The sequence below is a fragment of the Notechis scutatus genome, chromosome 4, assembly GCF_049901735.1.
Source record: "Notechis scutatus isolate UNSWTSFEM ecotype Mainland chromosome 4, rNotScu1.2, whole genome shotgun sequence".
NCBI classification, from domain to species: domain Eukaryota; kingdom Metazoa; phylum Chordata; class Lepidosauria; order Squamata; family Elapidae; genus Notechis; species Notechis scutatus.
The window spans coordinates 166,199,336-166,216,060 of NC_142012.1; the positions used below are offsets into that span (position 1 = coordinate 166,199,336).

The 16,725-nt window shown below is 46.2% G+C and overlaps 1 protein-coding gene across 1 annotated transcript in view; it reads right to left on the reverse strand.

The window, feature by feature from the left end:
* TNK2 (tyrosine kinase non receptor 2) overlaps positions 1-16,725 on the reverse strand; it is a 65,643-nt gene that overhangs the window by 29,295 nt on the left and 19,623 nt on the right. Inside the window, 3 exon segments of the mRNA XM_087965578.1 lie at positions 10,551-10,645; positions 12,941-13,087; positions 14,689-14,815. Coding sequence (XP_087821704.1) covers positions 10,551-10,645; positions 12,941-13,087; positions 14,689-14,815 — 369 coding nt within the window.

Below are 16,725 nucleotides of genomic sequence, written 5' to 3' on the forward strand. Positions count from 1 at the left end.
ACTTAAAACAAACCTTGCCCCTAGCCACGTATCTTTTGAGCTCAATGGTGGTCCTATAATTTGAGGGTACTGGAGGTTTTCAAGGGAAGACCTTTTGGGGCAGCCTGTGGCCCAAAAGCGGTTTTGTAGATTTCTGCACAAGACGTGAGGATGGACTAGAAGACCTCTAAAGTCCCTCCCTAAAATGCTATGATTTTTTTTTTAAGATTCAGAAGCCCTGGCTCATTTAGAGGCTGCTGAACTCAACTGATCTTCTCCACCCAGGAAGAACGGAGAGAGACTTTCGCTGTGCCATGTCAACAGCTGGCACCTCTCCAGGTAAAGGGGTGAGTCACCATGACGTCAAACCCACACCTGTGGCTCTGCACAGAGAGGCCACAGAAGACGACACGAGGGACGTGGCGGAGGGCGGAGCTTCCACTGACCCCTTCAGGCTAGCCAGCTTTTCCCCCAAACTAACTTTCAGAATCATCAGAATCAGATTAGAGCTGGGAGGGTCCTTGGAGGTCTTCTAGTCCAGCCCCCTGCTCAAGCAGGAGACCCTAGACCATTGTTTTTAAAGTCAAAGTTTTTATTTATTTATATATAAGTATTATGAATACAGTATATTGTCTGGGCATTTCATTTTACAAAACAAAAAAATGAACAAATATCTATCTATCAATATCTATCTATCAATATCTATCTATCTATCTATCTATCTATCTATCTATCTATCTATCTGTCTGTCTGTCTGTCTGTCTGTCTGTCTGTCTGTCTGTCTGTCTATCTGTCTGTCTGTCTGTCTGTCTGTCTGTCTGTCTGTCTGAATGTCTGTCTGTCATCTATCTATTTATCTGTCTATCTCTCTCTCTCTATCTATTTATCTGTCTATCTATCTCTATCTCTCTATCATCTATCTATTTATCTGTCTTTCTCTCTCTATCTATCTATCTATTTATCTGTCTATCTATCTCTATCTATCTCTATCTCTCTATCATCTCTCTATTTATCTGTCCATCTGTCTATCTATCTATCTACCTACCTACCTATCATCTATCTATCTGTCTATCTATCTCTACTTATCTACCTATCTACCTATCTATCTATCTATCTCTCTATCATCTCTCTATTTATCTGTCTATCTATCTCTATCTATCTAGACAGACATAAGCAAAAGACCACTCACATATCATCACAAAATCTCCAGAACTGTCAAGCCTACAAACATGATAGTTGGCACATGGGCTCCTCTTGGCTTCTAGGGGCTCATTAAGAAAGGATTTTTCGAAATGACCATCAGATCATTAGCATTTCCTATATTACTGTTATTATTAACATGCTCTGATGCTCAGGACTTCTACTGCCCCTTCCCACCTGGAATGAAATCTCTTCCAAATGCAGAGGAGGTTCAGTTTCAGAGCACCAAGCAGCTTTAGTACAGAACAGTTGAGCTAAGCCACAAAACCAGGCTCCTTGCTGTCTCCTTCGTGCTCACACAGCAAATACTGTTTCATTTTCCAAACAGCCCTCAACTCTCTCACACACTGACAGGATGCTAGCCAGATGAATCCCAATGGATGCTGGTAGGCAGAGGCAGAATTTTTCCCTCCTTATTTTCCTCCCCAAAAACTAAGCCCGATCAGAGTGAAGTACGGGTATCGTGCTAGTAACAGATACACTGATATTAATAATGGTAATACATGTAATAATTATAACCATATTATTAGCTTATTTGTGATCATATCAATTATACTGGCGTACTTATAATTATGAACAACCTTCGTATTTTACTTGCAAATAACGATGATCTTTCTTCATCTCATTTCGACTACTATCTATACAAAAGGGGTCTTCAAACTTGACAGCTTGAAGACTTGTGGACTTCAACTCCCACAATTCCTCCTCCAGTCATGTTAGCTCAGGAATTCTGGGAGTTGGAAGTCCACAAGTCTTCAAGCTGTCAAGTTTGAAGACCCCCTGATCTATACCGTTTAAGATTGTCCAGTCTCTTCTCCAAAAGCCTCCAGTGATGAAGGACCCACACATTGTGGTGGCAAGCTGTTCCAAGGGTTAATTGTGTGCAGGTCAGGAAATTTCTGCTTATTTCTAGGTTGCTTCTCTCCTTGATTAGTTTCCATCCATTGTTTCTTGTCCTGCCCTACAAGTGCTTTGGAGAATAGCTTGACTCCCTCTTCTTTGGGGGCAGCCCCTGAGGTATTGGAGCGCTGCTATCATGTCTCCCCTAGTCCTTCTTTTCATTAGACTAAATAGACATATCCAGTTCCTGCAACCGTTCGTTTTTTAATCTCCATATTTTTAGTCTCCAGGCCTTTATAATCATATCATTAGTTGTTCTTCTCTGCACTTTTTTTCCAAAGTCTCAACATCTTTTTTTTATAACGCGGTGACCAAAAAAAACCTTCCTTCCCGTAAAGTTAGTTTCTTCTTCAAAAGGCTGGCTCAGATCCCAGAACACACGCTCAGGCTGGGCTCACCAAATGGACCGGAGGCATTCACACCACCCACTAAGGAATTAAATCTGGCTTCGGATACTACAAAAAGGATGTTGAGACTCCGGAAAGAGAGCAGCGAAGAGCAACCAGGATGATTAGAGGGCTGGAGGCTTAAAACATACAACGAACGGTTGCAGGAACTGGGCCTGGCTAGTCTAGGGAAGAGAAGGACCAGGGGAGACAGGAGAGCATCTTCCAATATTTGAGGGGCTGCCATGGAGAGGAGGAGGGGGTCAAGCAATTTTCCAAGACCAGACAAGGAATCATGGATGGAAACTGATCAAGGAGAGATTCAACCTGGAAATAAGGAGAAACTTTCTGACAGTGAGAACAATCAACCAATGGAACAAAAGTTGTGGGAGCTTCATCACTGGAAGCTTTCAAGAAGACACCGGGATGCCATTGGTCAGAAATGGCGTCGGGTCTCCTGCTTGGGCGGGGGGTTAGACTAGATGACCTCCAAGCTCCCTTCCAACTCTATTATTCTATTTTCAATGGAAGAGAAGTTGCCTTCGGAAGTTGTGGGAGTTTCATCCCTGGAGGCTTTCAAGAAGAGTCTGGACTGTCCTTGGTCAGAAATGGCGTCGGGTCTCCTGCTTGGGTGGGGGGGATTGGACTAGATGACCTCCAAGCTCCCTTCCAACTCTTGTTATTCTATATTCAATGGAACAAAATTTCGCCTTCGGAAGTTCGGAAGCTTCATCCTTGGAGGCTTTCAAGAAGGGACTGGATTGCCATCAGTCAGATATGGTATAGGATCTCATGTTCGGGTAGGGGTGGGGGGTTGGACTAGATGACCTCCCAGCTCCCTTCCAACTCTGTTATTCTGCCATCTAGCCATAAACGGTCTGGGTTTTTATGAAGTTAACGATTAAAACTTGTTTTAAAATGCCCTTTCCGCTGTTTGTTATGAACCCTAAATAAAGGAAGGAATAATTTTTAGAATTATTTTAGTAATTTAGGAATGCAGGAATTATTACTCTCTTTGGATGTACAGGTAGTCTTGATCTACAACAATTCATTTAGTGACCATTCAAGGTTACAACGGCACTGAAAAAAGTGACTTAGGACCATTTTTCACACTTAACAACCATTGCAGCATTCCCTTGTGATCGAAATTCGGACGGTTGGCAACTGTCTCCTATTTATGACGGTTGATCCCCTTTTGCAATCTAACAAGCAAAGTCAATAGGGAAGCCAGATTCACTTAACGACGGCGTTGCTGACTTAACAACTGCAGCGGTTCACTTAATGGTGGGAGGAAAGGTCGTAAAGTGGGCCAAAACTCAACAAGCGTCTCACTTAACAACATCAATGTTGGTCTCAATTGCGGCCGTAAGCCAAGGACCACCTCTCGTGGTTCACGTGGGCACCCAGGAAAAGGTGGCAGTGGAGGTTTCATAGGTTTAGGAAACCATCCGATCAGTACAAGGGGTCCTTGATCCCCTAGCCCCTTCCCAGGGGTTCCGGCCCCTCATCCAACCAGGCTGTCCGTAAAACGAGGACACAGGGAAGGCGTGGAGGAGGGGAGAGGAAGAGGAGAAAGAATGGTGATAGTGAATGAAGGGAGGAGGAAGAAGAATAAGGAGGAGAGGGCAAGGAGAAGAGGGGAAGGAGGAGGAAGGAGAGAAGGAAAATAGAAGTTTGAAAGAAAGAGAGGAGAGGGAAGAGGAGGAGGAGGAATGTAGAATCTTTGGGGCCTCTCTGAGCTTGATGGTTTTCCTGCAGACATCTCATGACCCAGCTAGGGAACATCATCAGTGCTAGAAGAGACTGTGGTTTGTGGAGAGGAGGAAGAGGAGGAGGAAGAAGAGGAGGAGGAAGAGGAGGAGGACTGGTGGCCCTAGTTGGTCTCTGAGCTTGGATGCTTTTTGCAAACATCTCATGACCCAGCTAGGGAACATCATCAGTGCTAGAAGGGAGTGGGGTTTGTAGAGGGGTGGAGGACTGTGGGGTCCTTGGTGCTCTCTGAGCTTGCTGGTTTTCTTGCAGACGTTTCATGACCCAACTAGGGGACATCATCAGTGCTAGAGGGGAGGGTGGGGTTTGGGAGGAAGAGGAGACGGGCTGGGAAACTGTGATTAAAAAGCAAAAGAGGAGGAAGAAGCAAATTCGGAAATTCTGCTCCCTGCAAACAACCCAAGCACGGTCACATCTTGAAACCAGCACCAGTGTCCCCACCAACAGTTTGGTCTAGTGTTTAGGGTATCAGGCTAGAAACCAGGAGACGGGGAGTTCTAGTCCCACCTTAGGCACGAAAGCCAACTGGGTGACTTTGGGCCCATCACCAGGGAGACGGGGAGTTCTAGTCCCGCCTTAGGCACGAAAGCCAACTGGGTGACTTTTGGGCCAATCACCAGGAGACGGTGAGTTCTAGTCCCGCCTTAGGCACGAAAGCCAACTGGGTGACTTTGGGCCCATCACCAGGAGACGGGGAGTTCTAGTCCCGCCTTAGGCATGAAAGTCAAATAGGTGACTTTGGGCCCATCACCAGGAGACGGGGAGTTCTAGTCCCGCCTTAGGCATGAAAGTCAAATAGGTGACTTTGGGCCAATCACCAGGAGACGGTGAGTTCTAGTCCCGCCTTAGGCACGAAAGCCAACTGGGTGACTTTGGGCCCATCACCAGGAGACGGGGAGTTCTAGTCCCGCCTTAGGCACGAAAGCCAAATAGGTGACTTTGGGCCAATCACCAGGAGACGGGGAGTTCTAGTCCCGCCTTAGGCACGAAAGCCAACTGGGTGACTTTGGGCCAATCACCAGGAGACGGAGCGTTCTAGTCCCGCCTTAGGCACGAAAGCCAACTGGGTGACTTTGAGCCAATCACCAGGAGACGGGGAGTTCTAGTCCCACCTTAGGCACGAAAGCCAACTGGGTGACTTTGGGCCCATCACCAGGAGACGGAGAGTTCTAGTCCCGCCTTAGGCACGAAAGCCAACTGGGTGACTTTGGGCCAATCACCAGGAGACGGGGAGTTCTAGTCCCGCCTTAGGCATGAAAGGCGGCTGGGTAACTTTAGGCCTGCATATCTTTCTTAGGGTCAAGAAGCAACAGGGAGAACTGGACACGGAACCACCGATTGGTTCAAAATTGGGAAAGCAGTCTGGGAAGACTGTATATACTGTTGCCCTGCCTACTTAACATATATGCAGAGCACATCATGAGAAAGGTAGGGCTCGATGACTCACACGTTGGAAGATTACAGATAACAGATAATCAAGAGTTGGTAGGGACCTTGTAGGTCATCTAGTCCAACCCCCTGCCCAAGCAGGAGACCCTACACCATTTCTGACAGATGGGAGTCTAATCTCTTCTTGAAAGTCTCAAGTGATGAAGCTCCCACAACTTCTGAAGGCAACTTCTGTTCCATTGGTTGATTGTTCTCCCTGTCAGAAAGTTTCTCCTTATTTCCAGGTTGAATCTCTCCTTGTTCAGTTTCCATTCATGATTCCTTGTCTGGCCTTGGGTTCCTTGGAGAATAGCTTGACCCCCTTCCTCCTCTCTGGGGCAGCCCCTCAAATATTGGAAGGCTGCTCTCCTGTCTCCCCTGGTCCTTCTCTTCCCTAGACTAGCCAGGCCCAGTTCCTGCAACTGTTCTTCATAGGTTTTAGTCTCCACTCCCCTAATCATCCCGGTTGCTCTTCTCGGCACTCTTTCCAGAGTCTCAACATCTTTTTTATAGTGTGATGACCAAAACTGGATGCAGTACTCTAGGTGTGGTCTTACTAAGGCTTTACAGAGTGGTATTAGTACCTCCCTTGATCTCGATTGTATCCCTCCGTTAATGCAATTTAGGATTGCATTGGCTTTTTTGGCTGCTGCTGCACACGGCTGGCTCCTATTTAGCTGGTTGTCCACTAAGACTCCAAGATCCCTCTCACAGTTCCTGCTATTGAGCCTCGTTTCACCCAGTCTATATGTGTACTTTTGGCTTTTCTTGCCTAAGTGTAGGACTTTACTTTTCTCTACATTGAATTTTATTTTGTTAGATATGGCCCAGTGTTCTTGTCCGTCAAGATCCATCTGGATCTTGAGCCTATCTTCTTGGGTGTTAGCTATTCCTGCCAGCTTAGTATCCTCTGCAAATTTGGTAAGTTCCCCTTCTACTCCCTCATCTAAGTCGTTAATGAAGATATTGAAGAGTCCTGGGCCTAAGACGGAACCTTGTGGCACCCCAGTGCTTACTTCCCTCCAGGTAGACTTAGACCCATTAAGGACTACTCGTTGAGTACGGTTTGCCAGCCAGTTACGAGTCCATCTGGTGGTGGTGCAATCTATCCCACTTTTTGCTAGCTTACCATAAAGTACAGCAGCATATTGGGGGATCTTACCTGAAATTTATAATAGAGCATGTATATTTGATTATTCATGCATTAACTGCAGCTAAAATTGTCTTTGCACAAAACTGGGAAAGTGAAGAGCGCGTGATCAGGAAAATATTAGAATGTGGAGAAATGAATAGGTTAACATTTGCAATTAAAGAGAAGGAACAAACTGAATATTATAGGATATGGGAATTATTTTATCAATGGTTAGAGAATAAGTATGAGTTAGAAACAAAAGATTAGTGAAATATAGAAAATATGTTAATAGAATTAAATAAGTTAAGATGTGGATTGTTATCATAATTAGTATCAGTATCAGTATTAAGAATAGAGAATAGAGAATTAATAGTAATGTAATGGCTGTACATTTTAATTGTTATCATACAAGATATTTGTACCCAGACACGCTGTTTAATGAAAGATGGACTGTTTGTATTAAAAGTAACATAAAAAATTTATATATAAAAAACAACCTCAGATATGCAGATAATACCACTCTAATGGCAGAAAGTGAAGAGGAACTCAACAGCCTCTTGATGCGGGTGAAGGAGGAGAGTGGAAAAGTTGGCTTAAAACTCAAACATTAAGAAAACTAAGATTATGGCATCTGGCCCTCTTAATTTCTGGCAAACAGATAGAGGGACTACAACTCTAATTTTGCATATATCGAGAGCATTAAGGATTGTATTTGCACAATACTGGAAAAATGAGAACACTCCATTAGATTAAGATGTAATTCGGAAAATATTAAGACTGTGCAGAGATGGATAGATTGACATTAAAAATAAAAGACAATGAAGACACAGAATATTACTCAACATGGAATCGATTTTACAAGTGGTTAGAGATAAGAGGTAGAAATTAGATGAAGGAAAATTATTGCTATGTATGAATTAAATATAAAGATGGTTTATAATTATAAGTATGCCAATATAACCAACAGAATTACAAATAAGCTAATATAAGGAGAAATTTAATTAAAAGTATTCTGTTACACTATTATTATTGTTATTAGTATATATATGTTAATATTCCTTTTTGTTTTTTCTTTGCTTTCCTGTAAATGATATGCCCTGATAATACACTGTATTCAAACGTTTAATAATTTTCAGGGCCACCAACAAAAAATGTTAACAAAACACTAGCATTGGCCTTAATAATTGCAACATGTTCCATAGTCATTGTAAGCATGCAAGAAAATTCACAATCCCCATCCAAACAGCACCAAATTGCAAATAGCTGATGCTTTTCACTTAAAAACCACCAGTATTTATTTAAATATAACAATATTTGCGCAGCAATTAGCATACAATATCATAAAATCAATGGCCTATCCAAAAAAATGTCATAAACCGTAAACCGTGCAGGACTTTTTCACACAGCGGTGTGTGTGTGTGTGTGTGTGTGTGCACGCACGTATATATGTATATATACACACCTCAATTTTTGGCAAGATGGGGACGAAACGGAGGTAGTGATAGGTTTTATTTTGCTGGACTCCAAGATCACCGCAGATGGGGACTGCAGCCAAGAAATTAAGACGCTTCCTCCTGGGGAGGAAAGCTATGGCAAATCTAGACAGCATACTAAACAGCAGAGGTATCAAAAGTGCGTAGAACCAAGGCTATGGTTTTCCCAGTTGCAACACATGGCTGTGAAAGTTGGATTACAAGGAAGACCGAGCACCAAAGAACGGAGGCCTTTGAACTCTGGTGCTGGAGAAGGCTAATGGGAGTCCCTTGGACTGCAAGGCCATCCAACCGGTCAGTCCTACAGGAGATCCACCCTGACTGCTCTTTAGAAGGCCAGATCCTGAAGATAAAACTCAAAAGACTTTGGCCACCTCGTGAGAAGGAAGGACACCTTGGAGAAGAGCCGAATGCTGGGAACGATTGTGTTGTGACCTAGACCTTCCCAAGATCACGAAGCCGACTCCTCATCCCAATAAACCCCCTTTATTTAGGTTAAAGTGAATTCCTCCCAGCGAACAGTCTTTCGTGAGATTTCACAACGACAGACCTTTATCAGGCTGGGAGAGTTGCCAGGCAGATAGCTTCCAAACGCCACACTGTAGCAGCAATTACTTAGGAGGAAGTCAGGAACAGACCTTCACCCTAATGAATTGAACTAATTGTCTCCTGCAAACCCCATTCCCCTTTCGCTCCTCTTTTATTCCCTAAGGGAGGGGGCCATTCACCGTCCACCTGAGCCTTTAGTCCCAAGTCAACCCTTGTTCCTTAACTGTTCCCTTCTTCTGGCGGCTCTGTGCATGAGCACACTGGGAACAGGCTCCAGCTGTTCTTCTTCTCCACTGATCTCTGACTCCGAAGGCAGCTGCTAACGGTCGGACGGCCCTGGCCCCATCTCTGCCTCCGACACAGAGCCCTCGTCCGAGCCTTCCCCAGACTCCAAGGCTGGCCCATGTTCTTCCCCAACCTCCTCACTGTCCGAGTCTGCCCCCAGCTCCACTGGCCGCTGGTGGGCCACAACAGGTTGAGGGCAAAAAAAAAAGAAGGGAATGGCAGAGAATGAGGTGGCTGGATGGAGTCACCGAGCTTAAATGGACTCCAGGGGATTGTAGAGGACAGGAAGGCTTGGAGGAACGTTGTCCATGGGGCCACGATGGGTCGGACAGAACTTCGCGACTAACAACTAACAACAACCATCTTTCTCAGGCCATTCAACCTCACAGGGTTGTTGTTATGGGAAAAAGAGGAAGAGGAAGCAATATTAGGTATGTCTGCCACACCTTGAGTTATGTATACAAATAAGAAAGGCAGGATTAAAAAAAAACTAAGATAAAATGATCAGATTAGGCATACACTTTGCGGTGTAACCGGAACCATCTGGAACTGAACACACTCAAAACCGTAGAAATGGTAGAGTTTAAGAGAAACCCTCCCATACGACCACCTCTTGCAATACTAGACAACACGGTATCAACAGTAGACACCTTCCAATTTCTAGGTTCTACTATATCACATGACCTAAAATGGACACCTAACATCAAAAACATCATCAAAAAAGCACCACAAATAAATGTTCTTTCTGCGCCAACTCAGGAAGCTCAAACTGCCCAAGGAGCTGCTGATCCAGTTCAACAGAGGAAGGATGGAGTCTGTCCTCTGCACCTCCATCACTGTCTGGTTCGGTTCTGCAACCCAACAGGACAGACACAGACTCCAGAGAGGAATTGGGACTGCAGAAAAAACAATGGCTACCCACCTGCCTTCCATGGAGGACCTGTATCCTGCACCCTGAGTCAAAAAGAGGGCTGTGAAAATATCTACAGACCCCTCACATCCTGGACATAAACTGTTTCAACTCCCACCCTCAAAATGACGCTATAGAGCCCTGCACACCAGAACAACTAGACACAAGGGGAGTTTTTCCCCGAACGCCATCACTCTGCTAAGCAAATAATTCCCTCAACACTGTCCAACTGTTTACAAAGTCTGCACTACTATTACTATTAATCTTCTCATCACTCCTTATCGCCCATCCTCTCCCACTTGTGACTGTATGACGGTAACTTTGTCGTTTGTATCCTTACAATTTATATGGACTGTTTCCTTGTATGATTTGATGGCTTATTGTACCCTATGACTATCATTAAGTGTTGTCCCTGATGATTCTTGACTCTTGACGAATGTCTCTTTTCTTTTATGTACACTGAAAGCATTTGCACCAATCACCCTTGGCTAATAAAGAATTCTATTCTATTCCATTACCTTCCTTCGATGACCGTGATTATATCGTTCATCTGGATCAGAAGTTTGTCTGGTTCTTCAAAATCCTGCAGAGCCCGCATATCCGTGGGTTGAGCCTGGGGGAGGAAGAAAAAGGGGAAGATTGGCGGGTGACATCTCTGAACCAAAGTTCAGAGGTAGTCCTCGACTTACAACAAGTTCATTTAGTGACCGTTCAACGTTACAACAGCACTAAAAAAGGTGACTTAGGCCTGTTTTTTCCACACTTACGACCACTGCAACTTCCCTACGGTCAAAAGCTTAGCAACTGACTCATATTTATGACGGTGGCAGCATCCCGGGATTCCCCTTTTGTGACCTTCTGACGAGCAAAGTCAATGGGGCAGCCTGATTCGCTTAACAGCTGGGTCACTCCCTTAACAACTGATCAGAATCAGGATAGAGCTGGAAGGGGCCTTCGAGGTCTTCTAATCCAGCCCCCTGAGCAGGAGAGACCCTATAACCATTTCAGATGAGGGGCTGTCCAGTCTCTTCTTAAAAACTTTCAGTGGCTGCTTTTTGTCCCGGTCAGCCAAAAACTTTCCCTTCTTAACTTCCTCCTGCACTTCCTTTTCCAGCTGAGTGCTTCTTTGAGGCGGCCATTTCTGACCGCCGCTCTTACCGCCTTCGGGAAAGGGAGTTTTAGCCAGCTGAGGAGGAGAGGTGCGGCTCCCCTCGACCCTGCCGGGTCTTCCCCGTCTTCCCCACCTCTACGGGTGGCTTAGCCCGAAGCCAGCTGGCTCGGGCGCTCCAGCGGCGAGCCCAGGCAGAAACCGCGCATGATCGCGGATTCCTGCCTGCCGCATGTTAGGGATAACATTGGTTACCTAACTTAGTTTGGGTAAAATAATATATAAACTATGTTAGTGAGTTTAAGTGTATGTATCACTTTAAACTGTAAACCAAGTTTTTGGATGCGGTTGTAAAAATCACCATAAGAGGGAGCAAGAGAGCTCACTGTTTGCTTGGCTTATACTGGAATGCTGACAATGATGAATTGATGGTGATAACTGCGTGTTTGCTGAGAAGAAGAAAGGAGGTTTGATTTTCTTCATATCTCTGACTGCAAAAGAGATATATCACTGGACTGATTGATTGTAAGTTTAATGAACTCTTTTTCGACACTGGACTTTGCAAACTGAATAAGCCCCGGATGGACTGAACTTAGTGTATGATATATGGACTGTTTTGACTATGCTATAACTCTTGCTGGAATAAAAACTATTTAACTTGCACAGTGTATCTGTCTTACTGAGTGTAAGCTACTACAACGTTTTGTCTCACATATCTGCCTGTCTGCTAGACTGCCGTTGCACGTTCTGCTAGGGTGTATATCCCTAACAAACTAAGGGTCATAAAATGGGACCTTGGGAGGCTAAAATGGGCCCATTTTGGCACTTCCGGAAGGCCCCTTTTTCTGCCTCCTGAGGCTGCAGAGGTTTCCTGTTAGGGATATACACCCTAGCAGAACCTGCACAGCAGTCAGGCAGGCAGGCAAATATGTGAGACAAACGTTTTTGTAGCTTACACTCAGTAAAACAGATACAATGTGCTAGTTAAATAGTTTATTCCAGTAAGAGTTTTAGCATAGTCAAACAGTCCATATATCACACACTAGTTCAGTCCGTCCGGGGATTATTCAGTTGCAAAGTCCAGTGTCGAAAAAGAGGTCAGTAAACTTACAAATATCAGTCCAGTAATATATCTCTTCAGTAGAGATATGAAGAAGTCAAACCTCCTTTCTTCCTTCAGCAACAGCAGAGAACACGCAGTTAACAATCCATCATTGTCAGCAATCAATCCAGTTCTCTTGCTCCCTCTTATGGCGCTTTACAGCCGCACACAAAATTACATTGCTTTACAGTTAAAGTGACACACACTTAAACTCACTATCATAGTCTATATATATTATTTTACCCAAACTACGTTAGGTAACCTATGTTATTCCTAACACTTCCCCTCGAGCCTCCCGGAGGCCGAAAATGGCCTCCAACGGGCCGAAAATCAGCTGGGAGATGCGCACAAATGGCTCCGCTCTTGCCACCTATGGAACCCATGCCATAGGTTTGCCATCACGGTCCTACCACCTCCTCAAGCCACCTCTGAATTCTGTGCCAAAATTCCTGGGTTTTTCCTACATTTCCATCACGTGGGACAAGATGATTATTACTGAACCAGTAATAAAAATAAATACATTTGAATCCCACCACTTGGCTCAGTCGTGGTCGTTTAAGTCGAGGACGCAGGCCGCTGCATTTTGAACCCCATTTGAAGGGTTTCGGAGAGTTTCCAAGGGCCGCCCCACGCGGAGGGCACCGCAGTAGTCAAGACGGGAAGCGAACGGGGCGTCGCCCAGGTCTTTCCTTCCTTACCTCTAGGAGGAAATCCCGCAGAGCGACGAAGGTGGGCCGGTCCTCCGGCTTGTGCGCCCAGCACTGCAACATGACGTTGTAGATATCTTGGGGGCAATCTTCTGGTCGGGGGAGCTGCTCGCCTTCCTTATCGATCTTGTGCAGAATCTGATTGGGAGGAAAGCCAGAATTTAGGAGCCATTGGGGGCGGGGGGAAGGGGGGGAAATGGGGGTTTTGATTGGAAAGCTGCCAGTTCCAGCCTGGGAAGCGTTACGGATAGTCCTCGACTTAATCTCTGTTCGTTTAATGACGGTTACAAGGGAAAAAGAAGGGACTTTCGGCTCCTGTTAACCCTGAGGACCGTTGCAGCATCTCCGTGGTCGAGGACAAGGTAGTCCTCCACTTACGATGGTTCATTTAGTGACCAAAGTTACAATGGCTACAAGTGTTCTTGACCAAGGCTTCCGAGACCGTCATTACACACACGCTCATTTTAAAAAACAAGTCTGGTTTTATTGCAACGCTGGGAATTGTTTTCATTCCCAGCCGGGAATGAATCTCAAACAGTCCCTCGAGATAAGCATTCACCTTTCTTCCCTGTGAAGTGCTGCCAATTAGCAGAAGTGTCAAATAAACTAGGAAAAAAAACTAACCGAAGTACAAAGAGCTTCAAGAATGAATTTGAACTGAACGACCTTGCTTCCTGCAAAGGTTTCTTCACCTTTGCCTGACCTTTATCCCTTATGGGAGGGGCAGTCACCTCTCAGCCTTACTCCCGGAGTCGCCGCTTTCGTTTCAGCTGTTCTCGCCTTCTGGCAGCTCTGTGCATATGTGCACTAGGAACAGGTACCCCTGGTTCCTCTTCCTCACTGCTGCCAGACTCCGGAGGCAGCACCCCACTCCCAGATGGTCCTGGCCCCATCTCTGCATCGGACGCAGGACTCTCGTCCGAGTCCTCCCCAGACTCCCGGACTGGTCCTCGTTCTTCCCCACTGTCCGATTCCGCTGCCGTCGAACCACAAAACACCGAAAGCAGTGATTTATGACCAAGAGGTGGGATTCTACCGGTTCGGCCTGATTCGAGCAAACCGGTTGCTCCGAGGATCAGCTGTGAGCGAACAGGTTGTTCCACCGGGTTGAATCGTACCCCTGCTTATGACCGAGTTTTGTATTACGACCGTTGCAGCATCCACAAAGTGGTGGGATCAAAATTGATATGCTTGGCAACGGGAGTCATACTTAATGACGATCGCAGCGTCCTTGGGTGATGGGATCCCCTTTCGCGACCTTCTGACCATGGGGCAAGCCGGATTCACTTAACGACCCGGTTACTAATTCATCAACGGCAAGGATTCATTTAACAGCCGTGGGGGAAGGAGGCTCGTAAAATCGGGAAAAACTCACTTAACCGATGACTCGCTTAACAAACAAAATGCTGGGCTCAACTGCGGTCGTACGTTGAGGAATAACCTGTGATAACATCTTCAGAGGCTTAGTCACTGACTCGTATTTATGACAGTTGCAGTGTCCTGGGATCCCCTTCTGACAAGCGGAATCAACGGGGAAGCTGGATTCACTTAACAACCGGGTTACTATCTTAACGACTGCAGCGATTCACTTAACGACGATGGCCAGAAAAGCCATAAAATAGGAGAAAGATTTGTCTCGCTTAGGAACAGAAATGTTGGGGTCTGCTGTGGCCGTTGAGGACTCCCTGCACGCGTACGCGCGCACACACACACACACACACCGGCCTTTCCCGTCATACCTGGCTGCCATTAAGGCCAACCCACGGCTCCTGTCCGTAGGTGAACATCTCCCAGAGGGTCACGCCAAACATCCAGGTGTCGCTAGCATGGGAGAAGGTGCGCGTCTTCAGGCTCTCCGGGGCACACCTGATCCAGGTTGGGGGGGGAAGGGCAGCCCAGGTGGGGGAGAGAAAGCAGAGAGGTCGTCATGCTCAAGTTCTCAAGGCTGAGAGCCACTGATCCCATAATCCACGCCCAGGGTCCCCAAAGAACAGGGTTCTCAGATCCCCATCAACCTGCGAGTTGCACACAGTGTCAGGATTCCGGCAGTCGCCCTCCATTTAAATCATGAGTCTCGAGCCAAACTTCCAAAACTTAAAAAAGGATTTATTGGGAGTCAAACATGTCCGGCACTGCCTGGGTGCAGCCGACTCTGAGGCACATCATTCATTGTCACCTTTGACCCTGGTTTTCCCCCAACCCCTGGGTGTGTCATAAATCATATTCTCCAATGGGACACAGCCATAGCCCAGAGTCATCAATCGTGCCCTCCAGTTAGAATTTTGCATGGCAGAAACTTTAAGTCACCTAGTTACTAGCTTTGAAAACATTTATGGAATGCACTTTCGGTTTGCAAGCTGCCGCATTGCTCTGTCCTCCTTCCCTTTCTGTTGGCAACTCTAAAAAGACCAGAGAAATATTTTATGAGTTGACACACGGCTGGGGAGTGAGTCTTCAATGCTTAACCTGGTTAGTTAAAGAGTCATGGATGCATGCTCAGACTCTAGTGGTTAAGCCACAAGAGACCAGAATCTGGGAGATCCGAGTTCTAGAATTGCCCGAAAGCTAAATGAGTGACTTTGGGCCAATTGCCAGGTGTTGGGGAGTTCTAGTCCCGCTTAAGGGAACAAAGCTGGCTGGGCGGGCCCAATCACCAGGAGATGGTGAGTTCTAGTACCGCCTTAGGAAGAGAGACAGCTTTTGGACCAATCACCAGGAGACGGTGAGTTCTAGTCCTGCCTTAGGTATGAAAGCCAGCAGGGATACTTTGAGCCAATCGCCAGGAGAATGTGAGTTCTAGTACCGCCTTAGGAAGAGAGGCAGCTTTGGGGGCCAATCACCAGGAGACGGTGAATTCTAGTACTGCCTTAGGTACGAAAGCCAGCTGGGATACTTTGAGCCAATCGTCAGGAGACGGTGAGTTCTAGTCCTGCTGTAAGCAGGAAAGCATCCGTGAAGCGAGACAGTGTGTTAATTTAAGATAACGGGTTCTGAGAGTAGAGCATGTTTTAACTCAGGGTTGAATGTTGGGGACCTTGGTGCTCTCTGAGCCTGGCTCTTTATGGAGTGGTGATGGGGAGGCTGAGGAGGAGGAGGAAGAGGAGGACTCCTCTGGGGTCCTTGGTGCTCCGAGGTTAGTCATTTTCACATTTCTTGCAGATGTTTCATGACCCAACTAGGTAACATCATCATAACTAGAAGGGAGGGGGGTTTGCAGAGAGGAGGAGGAGGAGGACGACAACGACTGTGGGTGCTTCTCTGAGGTTGGTTTTCTTGCAGACGTTTCATGACCCAACTAGGTAACACCATCAGCGCCAGAAGGAGAAGAAGGACGACTGTAGGATCCTTGGTGCTCTCCGAGTTTGGTTGCTCTGTCGCAGCTGCTTCATTACCAAAGCAGGCAACGTTAGAATAGCGCTGACACTATAATCTGGTGTAATATATCACCAGCTGAGCACTGATGACGCTACCTAGCTGGGTAATGAAACGTCTGCCGAGGAAACCACCCAGCTCAAGAGAGCCCCAAGGGCCAGGAGCAACAAGAACAGGGGGAAAGAACAGCTTCGGCGTGTTGCGTGAACCCAGTGGTGGGATTAAAATGGTTTTACCATTTGAATTCGGTTCGGTGGGCATGGCTTGGTGGGCAGGTTGGAGAATAATTACGATATCCCCAGGGGTGGGGGGGGAAAACCGGGGTCAAGGTTGACTCAGCTTTCCGTCCTTCCACGGTCGGTAAAATGAGGACCCAGATTGTTGGGGGCCAAGAGGCTGACTGT